This window comes from Dendronephthya gigantea, unplaced genomic scaffold (assembly GCF_004324835.1).
Source record: "Dendronephthya gigantea isolate DGI-Jeju-01 unplaced genomic scaffold, DenGig_1.0 000171F, whole genome shotgun sequence".
NCBI lineage: Eukaryota > Metazoa > Cnidaria > Anthozoa > Malacalcyonacea > Nephtheidae > Dendronephthya > Dendronephthya gigantea.
In genome coordinates, this window is record NW_021163181.1 from 222,269 (window position 1) to 245,238 (window position 22,970).

A 22,970-nucleotide genomic window follows, 5' to 3' on the forward strand; every position below is an offset into this window, starting at 1 on the left:
TTTTGGGGCCTGTTGACCCAGGTGATGGGTTTCTGGCAGTGCAAGTTGGCAAATCATCAAGGGCGGCTGTGTCTTCGCTTCTGTGATAATACTTTATTTAAAGATAGACACATAATCAATCATACTTCTTTAGTAAGCATTATAAACATGAACTAGATTTGTTGTAATCAGTGATATATAGGGATATCTCACTTTGGTGTTCGACCCATTTTGCTTGCCTCTGATATATAAACATTTTAGAGCAACTGCCAAAACTTTAACAGTAGAATCTGCACTACACTGCATGAAAAAAAGTTTTTGTTAGTTGAATATGGGGTCAAAGGCCTGCGTTCCATAATCCAAACGTCAAGATTTCCGCCCTGAAAAGCAACTTAACACTCCATCCCGGCGCAAAGGTGCACAATTTTTTAGCCAAAACATATAGCAATTACATATACTGCCCTTATAGAAACAGCGGATCGAAACTGTCAAAAATGCGCACAATTTTTTCTGCAATGCAAAGCATATAGCAGTGCAGTCGCCCATATAGACACGACAATCCCAATTGCACGCACAGGGGAGTTTATACTCACCATTATAACAAAAAATCAATCCACATCATCTTCGAGACATCTAATTGTGACATAATTTGTGCCCCCTGCCTACGATAACCCGGCAAGCAAGACTTCTCCAGAAACATTATGTGTTGATGCATAAAATGTATCTACTGACTCTCGTGTCTGGAAAAATCTTATTTGCCTGTCCTGCCTGTCTCAGCTTAGGAATTAATAAGGTTGCATCTACACACAAATTACTTAGGAATTTGCATACAATTTTTGGTCAAAAAAATTTTTTGATGTTTGAGTGCAGATGCACCTATTTATGTTATCTCAGTTTTGTGACCACCCAATTAAAGTACTCAAACCTCTTTGAACCTCTGGCAAACGATGTTCGATCTTACGATGTTCGACTGAACCAAAGCGATCTTGACCAATCAGCAACTTTCTTTTGTCATTTAGTCTACAAAAATTTCATATAAGCCTTAGTGCGCACTTAACAAATAAATATATATGCACACAAGGAAAGAAAATAAAGTTTGATCGAGCCAACAGTAATACGAAATCTGATGATTCATGATTTCATCGATAGGGCCTGATTTCAATGCTTGACGGGAATTATTTCCAAGCGCGACTCATGCATAAAGTATTTTTAATCAAACATGCCTTATATCAAACACTACAGTCTGGAAATTAATCAATATGTGTTCATACCTTTATATGCACGTGTTAAAACACCTCGACGTATCCATAGATATGAATATCCAGCAAATATTTGGGATAGGGCCTCGCGAAATTATTGGTAAAGATCTTTACCCGCGTGCTTATGAACTTGATTGGCGCCATTTCATATTTGTTCAATTCGCCGCTCTATAGCTGGCAACAGCCTTCAAAGTGCAAATGTGCAATGACCATACCGTAAATGATCTAATAAACGCCCGGGGCGTTTAATAATTTTTACCAGTTCTAAGGGAGGCGTTTAATAGATACGAGGCGTTTAATAGAGAGAGGCGTTTATTTCATTTCTATCACTTTACTGAAACAAAACAAAACAAAACTAAGACGCGCAGTTTGCTCGCGTAATAAGACTTTATATAGTTTCTGAGCCGAAAACGTGAAGTGGGTCTTGTTGTTCCTGGATGTTTTCAAGCTAGAACAAACCGAAAGAAAGTTGCCGACGTAATGAATACAGAAATCAAAAGAATTAAGGAGCGATATCCGTACTTTGAGCTTGAAATCGAACAAGAGATTATAAGCAAACCACTCTTAAACACGACAACCGCACATGTCACTAAATAAATAAATTCTTTAATTTTACTGTGTGTAGCGTTTCCTTTATAATTGCCTTAAGCCTTAAGGCGATTTGGGGGGGGGGCGTCTATTAGACTCGGGGCGTTTATTAGAGAGAGGCGTCTAATACAAACTTACACTTCAAGGGGGGCGTTTATTAGATACGAGGCGTTTATTTGATAGGGGGCGTTTATTGGATCATTTACGGTACATGCCAAATGCATTATAACAATTAATATCCGGAATGCAATTTCCTTATAAAGAGAACCCAAATCAAAATTAGTGAATATTTTCCTATTGTCCAAGCAGCTGTTAAATATGAATTCTAATGTTCATTTTCTGTGAGGTCAAACTTAAATGTTTGTAAGACCAATGATAATAGAACGAATTGAGTTTCTTTTAGATATAACTTATCGCCAATATTGTATTAGGCTTACGCTGCAGCATGTCAGCTGCCAATTTTACCAATTGGGCTTGTGCCAGTGTTCGCAAGGACTGCACAAACTTGGTAAAAACATAGCGCTAAAACTTTACCTCGTAAAACACGCAATTTGTAGACCGTGTCTTTCATTGCTTATGCTATAGTTTAATATCCAGAAAGCTTATATATATAGTTAGCTTAATATGGTATAATATCATTATAATTTCTGGTTTGTTATATCATCCTGATTATTTTGAACAATAGTATGGCTTGTGTTTTGTGCCTATCAAAGTTTAGCTACGCTAAATTTCAGTGAGCAATATTATGATGTTCATTGGGCGACTTCCTTGTGGTTCTATTTTTTTCATTACTTGCATCATACAATCTATCATTTGTACAATTTGAGCTTTTCCGCGTTCCACGTTTCCGATTCGAGAGCTAGTCGAGGGAAATCAAATTATAACCAAACATAAGATGCCTGATTATAAATGTGCTTCAGTGCTTGGTGCATCTGACTTTGCCGAAAGTTGCGAAGTGTTTTATTGGGATCGCCCTCGGCCGGTGAACGTCGGCGTCCACGATCAAGCGCTTCAAAAGATCTATGTCTATTGTTGATACAATTATTGCGATGTAGTTTAATAGTTATTTACATTTATTCATTGTTAACACAACTATATAAGGGTTTTAATCATTGCATACTATAGATATGCAGTTATTCAATTTTGCTCCTATTATCAGGTTGCTTCGTATCTATCCCAATGACTATTTAAACGACTTTCAACAACCACACAACAACTATGCAATTCTACGTAATGCTGTTTTAACGTATATATGGCTAGAGACGTTGCATGTTTGTGCGCGCATTGAACTTTGGCTTTATGGAAACAACAAAAGTATTAAAGCATAGATTCTAACCATTCCATTATCCGCGGCATTAAAAAACAATCAATTTTTGAAAGAAAGCTTTTTCAGTTTACTTGAAATTTGACCTTAATGACATAATTGCATGCACTGAACGCTAAGAAAATCTTGAAGCGCACGAAATAGCATTCGATCGGCTAAAATGATATAACCCCTTTACAAGCCTTCTGTTAAGGAACTGAATACGTTTCCAGGAATATTATGTGTTACACATTCGTCGCTTCTTCTATAAAGTTTAGTTGTAACATTGCAAATGTTTAATCTAATGTTCTACCAATCCAATGCGATTGAACAAAATTCCGCAAACGTTCCAACGAACGGTAAATCAAAACGGTTGAACGCTTTTGGAACCATTTTCGAACTTTTTTTCTCGAGGCGTTCAAACGGGCAATTTCGAACAATGAACCATCTCGAAAATCGTTTCAACGAACGCAAGAACGCTTGAAGTGTTTGAACGGGAAACGAATGATAATGAACATATTTTTCAAGGAACCAAATAGCGTTAACGTTGTTATTCCCGTGGAAGGCCACACATAAACAACAAAGTAAATTGCTTCGCACGAGTGGCAAATCACAACTGTATGACTGTTACTGGTCTGCTTGCTTTACTACCTATAATTAACTTCGTTGACTAGGTACATATGACATTGATCGAGTATTTATGTGTAGCTGTCAACGCAGCGTAATTAGCCCTAAAGCTGTTGGACGGCATGTATCATACTAACATAACATATGTCTGCAGTCAGTGCAGTGGCATGACTGTGGCCATGTCTTCAGGTATATTTTGCTATTGTTTTTACAATTTTACTCCATTTTATGATTTTAATATTATCCATGCTGTACTGGGATACGAAGCAATAAAGAGCATGCAGTGTGCGGATAGCGATCGAAGCTCTGCTCCCTCATAGCTGAACATAAACAACGTATAATGTTGCACCGCTACTTGCGTTTACCTGTTAATCATTTTCCCCCTCCAGGTATATCAAACACGCCCATGCAACAGACAGTTGACATATTTTACCGTTGTCTGATTTAAAAACCAGTATCATGGTCTAGGATCAAAGGATTCCCAAAATCGTCTGGTTTCGTCCGTGTTAAAATGCACTCTAAAAAATAGTTGTGCTGAATAACACACCAAGGTGTGCTAAAAAGCACAACTGCTGTGTTATTTCGCACGCAAGGTGTGCTATAAATAATGAGAAATTAATTTTAACACGCCTTAGCGTGCTGTTGAACACACCAAGGTGTGCTGTACAGCACATGTTACTGTGTTATATAACACACCTTTTCATAAGCACATCTTTGTCCTTAAATTTCAACACACCTTTTTTCATTAAGGTGTGCTAATTTAACCTTTCAAATTCAACACACCTTAGAGCCAACACACCTGTTAAAAACACACACCAATTTTTTAATAACACACCCTCTCACTAACACACCTTTTGAAAATGGACCTTTAGCACACCTTTTAAGAACACACCTTTCTATAAAACACACTTCTGCAAAACACACCTTTTTGTAATTAAGGGAATAGCACACCTTTGCAAACTTTATTCCTAATAGCACACCTTTTTTAAAACGTTTCTATAATAGCACACTTCCGGATTTGTGCACAAACACACATTTACTCGTTAAGGATTAGCGCACCAGGTTATAATCCGACATCAGCATTTTACCATTTAGGTGACGACCAACATAAGCCACAATTAGTCATGATACGCGAAAGCAAGACTAGTAAATTATTGTAGTGTATTAGCTATTTTTCTAGCGCGGACTATAAAATGGTCGCTGAGTTTTTTAAGGTGTCTCAGACCAGAGAACGCGACTAGAGAACGCGACTTTCTATCAAGCAATCGCAGACTCAGTTGAGAATGGCGGATATTTTTAATTAAAAATTAAAACATTTCGTTAAAATTCTCCAATTATGGCACTTCCCACTGATTTTTGCAGGTCTTTGTATTATGCCTCTACCAATTTTCTGCAACCCTCAGCCGGGCGAACGCCTGAGTATAGGCTTATTACGCGTGGATTAAAATACAACCAGATGTGTCAGGTGGTTATCCCGTACGTCGGGTTAGATTAATATTTCTGAACAATGATTTTCATGTAGGAAAACTATTAACGCAATAAATAATACTATTAAATAATATTCTTATATTCATTATAATAAGTGGCAAATCATGTTTTTAGCACTGTTCTTTAGTGTGACACCAGTAATTCCTCAATCATTCTAGAGTTCCTTTCTACAATAAATAATTTCCCTTCCTTTTTTATTAAATTTAAAACCCTATGCCATGGAAGTTGGTTGGGAGACACAACTCTTTTCTCATAGCTTTTACCAACTTCATATCATGATTAGTTCATCCAATAGAGCATACAGGGGGTAATCTCTTCCACAATCTTCATCTATGTCAAGAAGCCGCAAGGCGCAACCAATCCTGAATTCCACTCCATGAATTGTCACAGACCCCAAGCTGTAATAAACTCAAAAAAATATATTTAATATTATACTTATTTCACCGCATGTTTTCCAGATTTCTTCAGTTTTTTCGACCCAACTGGTGGTGCTAGTTTCCTTTGTCCTGTCCCCTCAGTGAACCTTGAAAATAAAATGCGTACAATATAACTACTACAACAATAGATTACCTGCTTCCTACTATTGGACCATCAGTTTCAGGTATCTTAGCAGACTCTCGAATCATGTTGATTTGGAGATGTTCCTTCAGATTAACATTGTGATTACCTAAACAAGTAAAATATTTTATGACTGTTATTATATTTTATGTAATTATATTTTATATAATCAACCAAATTTTCACTCAAAATATGCATGATCATGCTAACCACACTTACCGGGAGGAACTATATCACCATCATATAGAAAATTTGTAAATATCTGCCCTGGCATTTTTAACAAATTCCAACACATATACCTAAACAGAAAACAGAGTATCTGATTTTATTTACTGACTGATCTAATTTACTTGTTAATTACTGAATACATACCGTTGGTGACGATTTGCCAGCGTCTTGGAAACATTTTTAAAACATTTTGTCACACATTGCTTCATAAATGAATGCTTGGCTTCAAATCTCATGGACCAAAAATTTCTCGGAGGCCAAACCTAAATAGAAAACAAACTACATATTTATATCAATCATTGTCATTCAGGTGTAATCATGTTTCACATCAGTGTTAATCTGTGCTTCATAGAATCCTACCTAGACATATCATCAGGTATATGAATCAAATAATGCATCTTAGGTATAATAGATGTATTTGGGTAAATCTCTTTAAAATTCCTGTGGTGTTCCTCAATTAAAACCTTTAAATAAGGTACCTCTTCTTCCTTTATAGCAGGGGATGTGCAAACTTGAACAATATTCCATAATTGTAAAAAACAGTGCCACTCCTTTAAATTCTTGTCAATCAGATCCCCCACGATTATTGGAAAGAATCTGAAAAGGTCTTTTTGGTTCCTTTTGTATTCTTTCGATCTTTTTAATTTTAAAACGTCGTCCACTCTCGCTGACCATTCATATTGGGAGGCCTGGTATCCCTTGAAGAATGATTCGATTGGATTTTATATCTTATTGTATTACTTATACAGGGTGTATAAAAAAAAAACGCAACCACTTAATATTCTAAAATTCATATTGTTCATAAGCTCAATAGATTTTACGCCCCTGGGATTTTAAAATGGCTTCTAATCGTACAGTTCAACTGCTAATAGTCAAATCAGCTAAACTAATATTGGTGCAGCTAACAACCGAACAACGAGTCTTTATTGTCGTGCATGATAACTTGAATGCTAACTGTCGACCTTCTAAAATAAATTGTAAATTGTAAATTTTACTCGTTAAATACTTTCAATTCAGCTCGTTGGTTTACGCATTCGACTTTGTTTACCGACGATTGTGCCGCTAGTATATGATAACAAGCTTTCTCGCATTCCAGGGGCCAAACGTCTTTTGTGTTGTAGAACAAAGAGGATATTCATGAATATTAAGTGGTTGCGTTTTTTTTGATACACCCTGTATAATAAACGTAATCTGACACCAACTCCAGTTAACTCGAACCCCCGGTAACTCGAACAATTTTTCTTTCCCCTTGGGAGTTCGAGTTAGCGAGGGACTACTGTACCTTAGTTAATTTGTTAACTTCTTCAACAGTTGGCGCAAGTAGTGCATTTATGCTATACAATTTCAAGTCAGAGGTCTTCGCAATAGAAATTAAGCAACTGAATTGTTCTTGTCGAGGACCGATATAATGGTTGTATATTCCCAAGGGTTAGGGTTAGGGTAATAGAAAACACCTATTAATAAAAAATGTTAAAATTTAAAAAAAAAATATATACTTATAACATGAATAATATATTCACACTTACCAATTTTGTGAATCTTTGCCTTGGATCCCAATGGATTTGCTAATTCTAAGTCATTATAATAACTAAGAAGCTGTAGGGCTTTATTATTTCTGGAAAATATTGGATGGTTTCTGAAAAATTCTCCATCCATGATATCTCTCATTATACCATCATCAGAAGAATGAGGATTGTCAACTTCATTCATAACATCTGGATTGTTCAAAAGTGCCTGAAGAATCCAATTTTGGGTTTAATCATTATGTTATTCAGTGCATGACAATAATTTGATATTGAGCAATTGAATTATTGAACAGCCACTTTGATAAGCTCTGAATAAAAAAGGACAATCCACTTAACAGGCACAACAGTGCGGATTAAGAAGCATCCCTCATAGATGATATGCCCATAGTTGCCATAGGGTGGTTTATATTTTTGAATAAAGCTTCAAAAAATTAACAAGCGTGTTTACAAGCCTTTTTTTAATGCCTATTCATGATTGATTCTACCTCTAAATTCTGAAGCAATGGAACTAGGTAATCATAAGCAGTGATCCGCTTCAAAATCTTCCTCCCTCCACAGGTGACATGCTTCCATTGAACTCCTAACTTTTCTTTCCTTGGTTCCTAGAAAAAAAGGGTTAATCACACAAAGTTTGAGACTTCTCTAGGACTATATATCATTGGCCAAGTTGAAAACATTATCAAACAAAGGAAATCCAAACATTATTTGCTCTGTAAAAAATGGGTTACTTTGAAGTTTATACACCGAAATATAGGTATGTGACGTCAACACGGAACACAGAATAGCAACTTACCACTAAATTGAACTGACTCTTAAAGAAAGATTGCTGCTGGTACTCCGTGTTTAATCCCTCAAATACACTATCTGCATCAAAAAGCTTTTCCATATCTTGCGAAAACTGGAATTGTTCACCAACCTCGTCACGTAGCTTTCGAATCAAACTAGCTTTGACTATGTCAAAGTACTCATTCAAAAGATCCTTGGTAGAAATCTTGACAGTGTCGAGAGGAGTTTGTGTGATATTCCCTCTTTTTTTAGCCCGGAGCAAAAACTTTGCAGCATGATACTTAAGGTTTTCAGCACACTTTTCATCGTTTTCTGGTCGTTCACCATCGTCTTGACAAGTCATAATTGGTCACGGCCATATCGTCACCTCCACAATGCTCATCGATGGCTCGGTGATCTCGGTGATAGTGTTTTCGAAGACTTTCAACTCTGGTAAATGAACGCGGACACGAGCCACAAAACACTTTAAAATTAGGATCATTCGAATGTACATGTCTCAGGTGCTTAAAAAATAGCGCGCGCTCAGATTTTCAGCATGAAAAATTACAATAATCACAGCAAAATAAGTTACTAAATTCCTCTGCCTGACTGGCCATACGTCGGGTATCCTCTTCTAACACCTCGGGACGAGATTGATTTTCATGATGTGTAACGAAATTCGTGATCGATGGAAATAATATGGAAGCACGCCCAAGGGAGGAAATTAATAGGTAATTGACGGCCTGTTATGATTATTATTGCTTCTCATTGGTTAATGAGAAGCAATTATGTTTGATGCAACTAAGCAACTTGGGTCTTGGGGTATCATTTTACTGTTGTTGACACACTTGTTGTTTGCTTTCTTTGCGTTATCACTGCTGTTTAATTTAAACTATTCTGAATAATAATTTCAACGTGATGGATCTGAGGAGTCTAACCTGTATACAATTGCAAGACTTGATGAGGAGCAGATCGATCCCAGCGGATATATGCGATTCACTTCTAGGTAAATACCTTTGTATTGCTCTGAATGCTATGGAAGTAAAAAACATCTACGCAAATTGTTTAAAAATTCGGTTTCGTTTATCATTTTCACAATTTCGTATAGCAAACGACATTGATGGCATGATACTGAGTGATCTGATTGACGATCAAGCTGAGTTTCAATCAATGTTCCCGAAATCTGGACATCGTTTACACATGAAGCGGGTCGTAAAAAGTCTAGCTGCGGAATGTCACACGTTGACTTCGAATCCTGAAAGTGGTTTCTGTGATGTAAATGTTTCAAGCCCAAGTCTAGAGAACTAAACATCGACAATAGATGAACAGTCGGTATGTGTTTATTATTTTTTATTTCTCATTTTTAACCCAGATCGCATAAATCGATTTATAAATAGATTTTGAAACAATTTATGTCATCTTTACACTTTAGCTGCCATAAAAATAGATTCCCCATAGTTAATAGGGGGACTTTTGGGGGGACACCCTGTATTATTCACTCAATGCTTAGATAGTTGGGTTATATGTGATAAACTTATACATACACCTTCTTTGGGACTTTTCAAGTTACACACTTTAGGTAGACTGAAATGTGTTGTGTTACAACTTAAGGATAAATTCACTTTCTTTTAGTTAAGTAGCATCATGTCTCATTTGGCCAATATTGAGAATTGTGGTGCATTTTCCAATGGTGTTGATATCCTGAGCATGCCGTCGCCATGTATGCAGTCCACGCCAACAACAAATCCTGTTTGCAAAGATGCTCTAAGTTCATCCCAAGTTAGCACTCCATCACCCAAGATGAAAAAAACACCAAAGATGGAAAAGTCGAAGGCAGCCGGGCTGCCGACTGATATGGGTTTTCCTGAGCGCTTTTCGATGAAAGTGGAAAGGGCAATTGAAGAAGGGAATATATTGCCTGTGAGGAGACAACTGATTGCTGATATAGCTCAATTTTACCAAGGATTGTCAAATTCTCCCCAACAAGGAGACTGCAAAAGAATTGCATTGAAGACCTGTGAGAAGTTTCCCCAGCTAAAAGATTCAACTGGAACAAATTTTTGGGTATGTTCAAAGCCATTTTATATGTTACTTTTTATGCTGGCAAGTCTTTTTAGTTAAGTGCTATTGGGGAAGGACAAAAATTTCAAAATGGCCTGAAAAGTAATGTCACAAGCCTACCATTTATGAACTTGCCAAATATTAATGTACCTAATCTTAATAACATGTTCCAGTAGTGTCAACTTATTTGTGCTTCAAAGTTGATGAAATGAGGCATAAATATAAAGTGAACAATACTGCAATGCGATAAACATTTTAAAAGTAAATAAGTTAGCCATAAAAATAAATTATTAGAATGATGATTATTGTTAATTAGGTGATCATATCATTTTCAGGCATCTGTTCAGAGACAGTTGAGCCAGTACTTTAGAAATCAGCGAAGGTATTCAAAAGTGAGACTGTCCACTGATAGTAAGAATGGATGCCCGGCTTCAAAATTGGCAAAGATTAGTGACTCGAAAGTTGATGATGCAGTCACACAACAAAGAAATTTAGAGCTGCTTAAAGACTACCAAGTTGGGTCGATATCGGGAAAGACATTTGTCACACTGGTGGAAGACACGTATCAGGCACGAAGGAAGTTTATAACTTCATAGGCCTCTTCCAGTGCAGAGATTCTGGAGAAATGCCCTTATCTTGGAAAAGCAGAGAATGTAAGTGAAATTACCTCATGGTTATCATACTACCCACCATTATAAAGGGAAAAATATAATTTCATACATTAGTAGCAAATATCTTATTGATATACCCTGTACATTTGATGTTTTTAGGTTAGAAAGGAGATGAAACGGGTCATGCAGGGATTCTCCTACCCTGAAACTCTAAAGAATTTCGAAGCTGCATTAAAGCAAGTTATAGGAGATGACAACAAGATGACAAAACTTGATAATGGGGAAGTATACAACGCTGTTGTAGCGATTGAGAAGAAAACAATGCGAAAAGGCCAATCAGCCATAAAGTTGAAAGATGTAAGTATTTAACTACAGCTTAATTGTGTGTGTAATCTGGTTGATTCTTAGCATAATTTTTTACCTGTATACAAGTGATATTAATTTTTTGCTGTTTCTTTCAGCGGTCATGTAAGCCTGACCAGCTTTTTAAAGACAAAATGGTGGATTTCAAGCTTGTGTTGGTTGGGTCTCCAGATGATATACTGCAAGCCTTCATTGCTGGTGAGAATCAATGCTTCATGGAAACCTCAAATAATCTTCTGGAGGCCTTAGTGGACCTTATTTGTACTTATTATGTTTTTGATGTGAGTTACCCTGATAATCTCTCAGGCATTCTTTTTTTAATTTCAAGATTTTGGTCTTAGGGCAAAGGACAATGCCAAAAGGTCCATAAAGTACTCTACTTTAGCATCAGAACTATTAAACGCGGGTTGTCTAATTCACATATTCCCGCTAACATAATATTAATTGTATCTTTGTATAGTTTCATAGAAATACATTTCCCTTGCATGTGGTTTATTTATAGTATATGTATTTGCCTTAGCATTTTAATAAAAAGCATTTTATAAACTTGACAGGTGTTATTGTGTTATAGTTTCATGTTGTCCTTTTTAATAGTGTGCTTATTTTGTAGCCTGGAATGTGTGCACATTTAACACACCCAATGTGTTTAATAGCACACTTTGGTGTGCTAAATAACACACCTTAAGTTGTGATTTTAGCACAGCAAGGTGTGCTAGACAACACACATGGGTGTGCTAAATAACACGCCTTGATGTGCTAACTAACACACCAAATGGTAGAACACATCTTAAGGTGTGTTAAAATAAGGACAAGCTAACAACACACCTTTTCATGTGTTATGAAACACACAAGGTGTGCTACTTTGTTATATATATATATATATATATATATATATATATATATATATATATATATATATATACACCCATTTGCAAAAACGTTGGCCGCAGATAGATATATAGATAAATACTCGAAATCTAATTAGAATTGCATATGTTGTGTAATATGATTGAAATCCCATGCAAATGTAATCATATGCAATTCTAATTAGACTTCGAGTATCTATCTATCTATCTGCGGCCAACGTTTTTGCAAATGGGTGTATATATATATTCTAAATATATATTCTCGTCCACGCGTTTGTAATTTCCCGTCTCGTCCACGCGTTTGTAATTTTCAGTTTGAAAATTAATAAATCTCCACTCACCCAAAATAATTTGACGAAAAAATCCCGATCTATTCAGTTAGTTTCTTCGAACTCTCTTAACAATATTAAAAACGAGCTCTTTATATAATAGATTCCACAATGATATATCTCCAAATTAGAAGTAAATGTTCGATCATTTAAGAAATACGCGGAGAACTTATTTCAGTGACCGCACGCGTGCGCGCAGCTGACCATTCCAATTTATTATGATATGCTAATTATGATCAAGATCATCATAATGATCATAATGGTTGCAATGGGACCTTCATTTATTATGATTAATATGCTAATTATGATCAAGATCATCATATTAATGATCATGGTTACCATGGTAACCATCATTCATTATTATTATTGTGCTAATTATAATCATGATCATTATAATAATTATCATAGATTTAATGGCAACCATCAATTATTATGATGAATATGCTAATTATGATCAAGATCATCATAATGATATTCACGGTTGCCATAGCAACCATCATTTATCATGATTATTATGTCATGAACATCATAATGATCATCATGGTTACCATATCAACCATCATTTATTGTGAATATTATGCTAATTATGATCATGATCACCATAATGATCATCATGGTTGCCATGGTAACCATTATTTATTATTATCATGCTAATTATGAACATGATCATCATAATGATCATCATAGCTGTAATTGCAACCATCATTAAATATAATTAATATGCTAATTATGATCAAGATTATCATAATGATCGTCATGGTTGCCATATCAATGATCATTTATCATGAATAATATGCCAATTATAACAAAGATCATCATATTGATCATCATCGTAGCTATGGTAAACATCATGTATTATTAAAAATATACTATTTATGATCAAGATCATCATCATGATCATCACGGTTGCTATTGCAACCATATTTTACTATGATTATTATGCTAATTATGATCAAGGTCATCATAAGGATCATCATTATTTCCTTAGTAACCATAATTTATTATTATTAATATGCTAATTATGATCAAGGTCATCATAATGATCATCATGGTATCCATAGTAAGCATAATTTATTATTATTATGCTAAATATAATCAAGATCATCATAACGATAATCATGGTTGCCAATGTAACCATAATTTAATATGATTAATATGGTGATTTTTATAATGATCATCATGATGATAATGGCTTCCATAGCAACCACTTTTATTATGAATAATATGCTAAATATGATCATGATCGTCATAATGATCACCATATTTGCCATGGAAACCATCACTTATTATGATTAATATACCATTTATAATCAAGATCATCATAATGATCATTAAAGTTGCTATGGCAACCATCATTTATTATGGTAATTATGATAAAAGTCATCATAATTATCATCATTGTTGCCATATCAACCATCGTTTACAATGAATATTATGCTAATTATGATCATGATCATCACAATGATCATCATAGCTGTAAATGCAACTATTATTTATTATGATTAATATGCTAATTATGATCAAGATCATCATAATGATCAGCATATTTTCCATAGCAATTATAATTTATTAGGATATACTAATTATGATCAATATCATCATATTAATCATCATTGTTGCAATGGCAACCATAATTTATTATGATTAATATGTTAATTTTGATCATGATCATCATGATGATGATAATGGTTGCCATAGCAACCATTTTTTATTCTGAATAATATGCTATTAATGATCAAGATCAATATAATGATCATCATGGTTGCCATATTAACCATGATTTATTATAATTATTATAATAATGATGATCGTGATCATCATAATGATCATCATGGTTGCCATGGCAACCATGAAATATTATGATTTTTTTGCTAATTATGGTTAAGATCATCATAATGATCATCATGGTTACCATAGCAACCATTATTTTTTATGATTAATATGCCAGTTATAATCAAGATCATCATTATGATCATCATGGTTGCTATGGAAACCATCATTTAGTATGTTAATTATGATGAAGATAATCATAATAATCATCATAGTTGCTATGCTAACCATCATGTATGAAGAATAATATGCTAATTATGATAAAGATCATCATAATTATCTTCATAGTTGCTATGGCAACCATTATTTATTATGATTAATATGCCAATTATAATCAAGATTATCATAATGATCATCATAGTTGCCATGGAAACCATCATTTAACATGATTATTGTGCTAATTATGATCAAGATCATTGTAATGATGATCATGGTTTTTATGATAACCATGATTTATTATAATTATTATGCTAATGATGATCGTGATAATCATAATGATCATCGTCGTTGCTATGGTAACCATCAGGTATTATGATTAATATGTTAAATATGATTAAGATCATCATAATGATCTTCATGGTTGCTATGGCAACCATCATTTATTATGCTAATTATGATCAAGATCATCGTAATGATTATCATGGTTGCCATGCCAACTATCATGTATTATGAATAATATGTTAAATATGATTAAGATCATCATAATGATCTTCATGGTTGGCATAGCAACCATGATTTATTATGATTATTATGCTTATTATGATCAAGATCATCATAATGATCATCATGGTTACCATAGCAACCTTCATTTATTATGATTAATATGATAATAATCATCAAGATCGTCACAATGATCATCGTGGTTGCCATAGCAACAATCATTTATTATGATTATATTGCTAATTATGATCATAGTCATCATAATGATCTTCATAGTTGCAATAGCAACCTAGATTTATTATGATTATTATGCTAAATATGATCAAGATCATCATAATGATCATCTTGGTTGCCATGGTAACAATGACTTATAATTATTATTATGCTAGTTATGATCAAGATCATCATAATGATCATCATGGTTGCAATGGCAATAATAATTTATTTTTGTAATGATGATCAAGATCATCATAGTGATCATCAAGGTTGCCATAGCAACCATCATTTGTTATTATTAATATGCTAATTATGATCAAGATCATCATAATGATCATTACGGGTGCTTTAATGATACGTACTTATGTTTATGAATAATTGCACATCCGGTTTGTTGTATATAAAAAGGGAATGCATTGTAGTTAGTAAGTCAAAATATACAAAGTTGTCTTAGTATAATGAAGTGTTGGGTTATGATAAGAGACGTTACATGGTGTCAGGTGTTGTGAGTGAAACTCACGTTGTTCGTAAAGAAAGAACAAGACCGTTGCTAGCATGTCTGGTGAAGAAGTGATGTCGTCCGGAGCACCACAGCAGGCAAGAGTTGCTCAACGGTTTCATGTCAATATTCCATTGCCGGCGAAATTGGATTTACGAGGGAATTTGGCTTCGAATTGGAAGAGGTTCAAGAGAATATGGGATAACTACGAGATAGCTTCCCGATTGCGAAACGAATCGAAGGAATTAAGAACAGCAGCGTTGCTCTCTTGCATTGGAATCGAAGGGTTTGAAACATATGAAGGGCTAGAGTGGGCAAACGACGATGAGAAAACAGACATAGATATAGTCCTGGAAAAGCTTAAAACTTTTTATGTTGGAGCTACAAATGTTATCTACGAGCGATACAATTTTAACCGACGAGTACAAGAGCCAAGTGAGTCCTTTGAAGCGTATGTCGTAGCGTTAAGAGCCCTTGCTAAGTCATGTAATTACGGACATTTAGCTGACGATTTTATACGCGATAGAATAGTCGTAGGAGTTCGAGAGAATAGTTTACGAAAGAAATTACTTCAAACGAGGCATTTGACGTTGAGGAAGTGCATAGATATCTGCCGAGCGAGTGAAACTACAGACCAGCAGTTAAAAAGTATGTCTCAAACCGATGAGGTTCACGCCCTTCGCACAAAATTAGGTGGAGAGATAAATAGAGAGCCAACGAAGTGAAACAAAGGGATTAGTCCAAGAGCGTAAACAACTCATAAAGAACAAGCGAGGCATAGTAAAATGTAAATTTTGCGACAAAACTCATCGCCGAATTAAAGAAGAGTGCCCGGCATTGGGAAAGAAGTGTTTGAAATGTAATAAGGCAAATCATTTTGCGTCGCAATGTTGTACTAAACCCAGAACTGAGGAAAAGAATATTCATGGAGTTGAAAAGCAGTCTGAAAGTGAGGACGAAGATTACGTCCTGACAGTTAAAGAAGAATCAGTCATGTCTGTCGGCGAAACCAAGTTTCCCAAGAGAATATTTGCTCATATGTTGCTAAATGAAACGATTGTGAAGTTCCAATTAGACAGTGGGGCGACGGCGAATGTTCTACCGTTGCAGTTGTATCGAGAAATCTTTAAGGATCCTGAGCTTGAGCACTTGAAGAAGACAGAAACGACATTGGTGATGTTAAATAAATAAAAAATAAGAGTCCTGGGAAAGATAAAGATGACTACCGTCAACCCCAAGAACAAGATGAAGCATATGGCTGAATTCTTGGTGGTAAATTATAAACCGTTGTTGGGGTTTCAAACCATCGAGAAATTCAAACTAATGTCAGTGAACGAGGAGAATGTAATGACTGTGCAACGACATTCCGAAGTGAACTCGAAGGCATTCCTAAATCGTTTTGAAGTTATCCCGAAGTCAATTCAAAAAGGTTCCGACGTCAACCCGAAATCATCCCGAAGCAGTTCCGAAGTAAAAACGAAGTTTGCCCAAAGGTTTTCCGACCACTCGAGGAGAGCCCATAATAGACCTTATGATCAAGATCATCATAATGATCATCATGGTATCCATAGCTAGCATAATTTTATTATTCTTATCATGCTAATTATGATCAAGATCATCATAACGATAATCATTGTTGCAATGGTAACTATCATTTAATATGATTATTATGCTAATGATGATCATGATCATCATAATGATCATCATGGTTGCCATTGCAACCATGATTTATTAGGATTATTATGCTAATTATGATCAAGATAATCATAATGATCATCATGGTTGCTATACCAACCGTCATGTATTATGATTAATATGCTATATATGATTAAAAGCATCATAATGATCTTCATGGTTGCAATAGCAATCAATATTTTTATGATTATTATGCTAATTAAGATCATGATCATCATAATTATCATCACAGTTGTTATGGAAACCATATTTTATTACGATAATTATGCTAATTATGATCATGATCATCATAATTATCATCATGGGTTACATGCCAACAATCTTTTATTATTATTATTCTGCTTATTTTTTTAATGAACATCATAATGATCATTACGGTTGCCATGTCAACCATCATTTATTATGACTTTTGTGCTAATGATAATCATGATCATCATAATGATCATCATGGTTTCCATGGCAACTATAATTTATTATGAATTTTAGGCTAATTATGATCATGATCATTACAATGATCATCATATCTGTAATGGCAACCAACATTTATTATGATTAATACGCTAAATATGATCAAGATCATCATAATGATCATCACGGTTTTCATGGCAACCATAATTTATTATGATATGCTATTTATGATCAAGATCATCATAATGATCATCATTGTTGCGATTGCAACCTTAATTTTTGATGATTAAAATGGTAATTTTGATAATGATCATGATGCTGATGATAATGGTTGGCATAGCAACCATTTTTTATTATGAATATTAAGATAATTATGATAATGATCATCATAATGATCAACATGGTTTCCATGGCAACTATAACTTATTATGAATTTTAGGCTAATTATGATGATGCGCATCATAATTATCATCATGGTTGCCATGGTAACCATCATTTAATATGATTATTATGCAATTGATTATCATCATGGTTGCCATAGTTACTATCCTTTATTATTATTATTATGCTAATTATAATCATGATCATTATAATGGTTATCATAGATGTAATGGCAACCATCATCTACTATCATGAATATGCTATTTATGATCAAGATCATTAAAATGATCATCACAGTTTGCCATGGCAACAATCATTTATTATTTTTAAACTAATTATGATAATGATGATCATAATGAACATCATGGTTGCCATGGTAACCATCATTTATTAGGATTAATATGCTAATTGTGATCAAGATTATCATAATGAACATCACGTTTGCCATTGCAACCAAAATTTATTATGATTATTATGCAAATTATGATCAATATTATCATAACCATCATCATGGTTCAAATTGCAACAATAATTTATTAGGAATAATATGCTAATTATGATCAAGATCATCATAATGATCAACATGGTTTCCATAGCAACCAACATTTATTATGATTAATATGCTAATTTTGATAATGATCACCATGATGATGATAATCGTTGCCATAGCAACCATTTTTTTTACTAAATAATATGCTAATTATGATCAAGATCACCATTGTAACAGTGCACCTATTGTGATTAGATAATGTGACAGTGCACTATTGTAATTAGATAAAGTAACAGTGCACTATTGTAATTAGAAATATGAGAGTCTTGAGCACATGTATATAGGGAGCACGAGGATGAAATAAAAGACACTTAGAAACTGGATCGAACGTGTGTGTGTCTCAGACAGCTCGGCCCGTTACAATTTGGTGAGCAGCAGTGGCATTTAAAGAACGGTTTATAGATATGTCTACAGCAATTCTTCCCTCGAAGTTTGAGCGGGGAGATTTAACAATTTGGCTGCGCGAATTTGATGCTTGCGCTGAGGCAAATGGGTGGAACGCAGATGCGAAAATCAAGAAATTCCCAGCTTTTCTCCGGGGCGAAGCAGCGAGCCATTTTTACGCACTGGACGAGGGAGCTCGTGAAACATATGACGCTGTTACGAAAGCCCTAAAAGAGACCATGTGTCCTTCGGCGTGTAAAGAAGTGTACTTCGCCGAGTTCGAAGCGAGACTTTTAAAGCCAGGCGAGGACCCGACGGTGTACAAGTGGGAGTTGGAGCAAATTTTATCGAAAGCTCAACCAGATATTGATGCCGGAGCGAAAACCGCGTTATTAACGAGGCAGTTCATGAAAGGTTTACCCAAAAACATTCGAATGAAGTTGCTAGAGAGTGACCCTACGCCAGATCTGAAAAAAATGGTGTCATTTGTTCAACGGTACAGGGCAATTCAGGAATTTAACGACCAAGGGAATGTGACGCAGAGTGCTGGTGTGGCAAGCGAAAAGAGTGGTGAAGAAATGACCAAATTGGTGGCGCTGGTGTCCGACATCGCCGTACGACAAAAGAATCTGGAGGAGAAGTTATCGCGGAATAAACGAGATGATCTATCGGCGCAAACGAAAGATCGAAGCAACAGAAAATGTTTTGTCTGCAAGAAAATGGGCCACATCGCCAGGGACTGTTGGCACAATCCACAACAGCAAAGCCAGACGTTTGATTCCAAAAACAGATGTTATGAATGCCAGGGATACGGACATTTTGCCAAAGACTGTGCGAATCGTTTAAACTCCCAGCGGGCGATACGATAAGTGGGATCAAAGATCGCCCTGGGGTAAGTTTTAATACCTTCAATGTTTCATTATCCACACAACCATATGTTAAATGTTTTGTAAATAATGTTGAAGTTCATGCACTTATTGACACTGGTTCCATGAGAACATTTATAAGCCATACTTTACACAGGATTATTGACTTTGATAGTAAATTAATTAACACTACTGTCGCAGAACGTTGCGTATCCATCACCGGCGGTAGTTTAAATATCCTTGGGTGCCTCGACACAAACATAACGTTCCCCAAAAGTAAGCGAGCGTACAAAGGACGTCTTCTTGTTAGCGACAACATCAGTTACGACTGTGTGTTGGGGTGGGACTTCCTCGAAGCAAATAGGTTGAGTCTACAGGGGGATATTCGCAGTGGGTCTAGCCCCTATTACTTAACGGGGTCTCACGGGCGGACTGAAGTTCTTTTATCACCCCTTTCCAATGGTGGACTGATATCTGGAGTGACTGAGGCAAGTGGTGACCCTTCTGGCGAAACGCCCAAAACATGCGTGGAGAACGATTCAACTTTCCTTATCCAGTCTCGTATGAAAGCCGAAATTGCCGTAGTTTTAGACCAAAATGTTGTCGTGCCCGCGAGATCTGAGATGATTGTAGAGGGTAGATTAGTAAAATCAGCACAGACAGAAATAGGCATGATAGCGCCTCTAAAGAGCGAGTCAGGTAACGACATTCATGTGGCACATACAGTAGTCTGCCCGCAAGGTAGAAACATTGTTTTACGAGTCATGAACGCACATAGCGAACCTAGCGAGCTAAAATTCGGTACCAAAATCGCAGCATTTAGCCCTCTAGTCCAATCTCACAGCAAAATAAGTAGCGCAAGCTGTGGTATTAAGGCAAATAACGGAAAGGGCGAAACAAACAAATTTGAAGGTGTTGTAAATTCTAATTTAAATCAGGCCGATAAAAGCTGTGTTCTTGAAGTCCTATCCGAGTTCGAAGATGTGTTTGAGGCTACATTAGGGCACACAAATGTAGTGACACATAACATCGATACAGGTAACTCTAACCCCATTAAACATCGCCCTCGCCGTTTGCCGTACGCGTATCGAGAAGAGGCTGACAGACAAATCAAAGATATGTTAGCACAAGGTATTATAAGTCCTAGTACCAGCCCATGGGCAAGCCCTATTGTGTTAGTTAAAAAGCGGTCAGGGGAACTACGTTTTTGTGTAGATTATCGGAAATTAAACGAAGTAACACTCAACGACTCGCATCCAATTCCAAACATTGCGGACATACTAGATTCTTTGGGCGACGCAACATATTTTTCAACATTAGATCTACGCAGCGGGTACTGGCAAATTAACGTTGACCCCCGTGATCGGCCAAAAACGGCTTTCGTGACAAGCTTCGGTCTGTTTGAGTTTAACCGCATGAGTTTTGGCTTAAAAACGGCTCCGGCAACTTTTCAGCGTGCTATGGAAATAGTCTTAGCAGGTCTCACGTTCGAAATATGTTTATGTTATCTTGATGATGTTATTTGCTTTGGGCGCAACCTTGGCGAACACAATGACAGATTGAGAGCAGTCCTTGACAGGTTTCGGCAGCACAACTTGCGCGTTAAGTTGGAAAAATGTCGGTTTGCGGAAACTAGGGTTGCATTCTTAGGTCATGTCATTTCTAAAGACGGCATCAGCCCTGACCCACAGAAAGTCGAGGCAGTACAGAACATCAGTGCGCCAACATGTATAACAGAGTTGCGTAGTTTTTTAGGACTCGCCAGTTACTATCGCCGCTTTATTGCGAATTTTGCAACAGTCGCCGCGCCTCTAACTAAACTTACAACAAAAGAAGCCGCCAGAACACCTTTTGATTGGTCGAACGAGTGCGAAATATCTTTTAAGGAAATTAAACGTCAGCTCTGTTCCGCACCCTTATTAGCTTACCCAAAATTCGATCGCGAGTTTACTCTTTACACGGACGCATCAGATGTTGGTTTAGGTATTGTACTTGCCCAGCACGATGACAATGGTATAGAAAGAGTCATCGCATACGGCTCTCGCAGTCTGACGCAACGGGAACGCAATTATGCGACCACTGAAAAAGAAGCGTTGGCAATTCATTACGGCACCCAACACTTTCGTCTATACCTCTTAGGGCGCAAATTCAGAATAATTACTGATCATAATGCAACTTCGTTGGCTAAATTCCATCGAGCCGAAAGGGCGTTTAGCCAGATGGCTAATGGATTTGCAAGAGTTCGAATTTGTGGTTCAACATCGACCGGGTAAATCGCATTTGAATGCAGATGTCTTATCACGCCTAGTAGCTAAGAAATGCGAGGAAACATGTCAAACTTCCGCTATCCACACGATTCCTTCAATGCTAACTGAATGGAAAGCGACGGCAAAGCGTCTCATAACAGCGCCTGTTATCTATGTGCTTGGGCTCCTTTTCATGCTTTGGGCTAGTTGTGCACGCGCTATCGATTTTATCACATTGCCGCAAAAATGCACTACAAACAAATTACTCAACCCACACGCGCGCGCTTTCCAACCGCAAACACAAGCAACTGAGAATACACCTGTCTTTAGGCATGAAAAAATTAACTCAATTACTGTAAGCCCAACTATAAACCTACATGAAGCACAACGGCAGGACAGCAATATCTCGAAAGTTTTGGAATTTAAGATGCACAAGAAACCACGCCCAGATTTCAAGGAGTGGAGCATTGACCCAGTTCTGAAAAATTTTTGGCATAATTACGATCGCTTATTTATACATAATGGTTTACTAGTACGATCTCGCCACAACCAGTACACATATCCTGATCACGCCATTGTGATTCCACAATCCATAGTGCCTAAGATACTCGACGGTATGCATGATAGTCCGTCGTGCGGTCATCTCGGCTCAGCACGAACCGAACAGCGTATTCGCGAAAGATT

General features: G+C 36.2%; 2 protein-coding genes and 1 long non-coding RNA gene across 3 annotated transcripts; 1 reads left to right on the top strand and 2 right to left on the bottom strand.

Moving 5' to 3' along the window:
• Positions 1–5,547: 5,547 nt before the first annotated feature.
• LOC114537970 lies at positions 5,548–6,277 on the bottom strand. Its single transcript, XM_028559084.1, has 4 exons — positions 6,175–6,277; positions 6,022–6,101; positions 5,815–5,911; positions 5,548–5,767 (listed from the first exon to the last, which is right to left on the bottom strand). Exons 1-4 carry the CDS (start codon positions 6,264–6,266, stop codon positions 5,680–5,682), a joined length of 357 nt encoding a protein of 118 aa, XP_028414885.1. The 5' UTR covers positions 6,267–6,277; the 3' UTR covers positions 5,548–5,679.
• A 1,124-nt stretch (positions 6,278–7,401) lies between these two features.
• LOC114537984 lies at positions 7,402–8,830 on the bottom strand. Its single transcript, XM_028559097.1, has 4 exons — positions 8,350–8,830; positions 8,042–8,158; positions 7,557–7,764; positions 7,402–7,484 (listed from the first exon to the last, which is right to left on the bottom strand). The coding sequence occupies exons 1-4, from the start codon at positions 8,683–8,685 to the stop codon at positions 7,402–7,404; spliced, it is 744 nt and encodes a 247-aa protein (XP_028414898.1). The 5' UTR covers positions 8,686–8,830.
• Positions 8,831–9,432: 602 nt separating this feature from the next.
• LOC114537975 lies at positions 9,433–11,587 on the top strand. The gene is made up of 5 exons (XR_003688661.1): positions 9,433–9,653; positions 9,954–10,385; positions 10,718–11,035; positions 11,153–11,350; positions 11,455–11,587. It is a non-coding gene; the product is annotated as an uncharacterized LOC114537975 (long non-coding RNA).
• Positions 11,588–22,970: the final 11,383 nt, after the last annotated feature.

What these genes read in the sequence shown, in the direction of transcription:
- LOC114537970 (XM_028559084.1), bottom strand. Translation starts at nt 6,266, where the DNA reads ATGAGATTTGAAGCCAAGCATTCATTTATGAAGCAATGTGTGACAAAA. An exon ending in CTGGCAAATCGTCACCAACG is followed by an intron (nt 6,102 to 6,174) that starts GTATGTATTCAG and finishes TTTTCTGTTTAG; the next exon opens with GTATATGTGTTGGAATTTGT. An exon ending in TGGTGATATAGTTCCTCCCG is followed by an intron (nt 5,912 to 6,021) that starts GTAAGTGTGGTT and finishes TTACTTGTTTAG; the next exon opens with GTAATCACAATGTTAATCTG.
- LOC114537984 (XM_028559097.1), bottom strand. Translation starts at nt 8,685, where the DNA reads ATGACTTGTCAAGACGATGGTGAACGACCAGAAAACGATGAAAAGTGT. An exon ending in CATTGCTTCAGAATTTAGAG is followed by an intron (nt 7,765 to 8,041) that starts GTAGAATCAATC and finishes TGGATTCTTCAG; the next exon opens with GCACTTTTGAACAATCCAGA. An exon ending in GGCAAAGATTCACAAAATTG is followed by an intron (nt 7,485 to 7,556) that starts GTAAGTGTGAAT and finishes TTTTATTAATAG; the next exon opens with GTGTTTTCTATTACCCTAAC.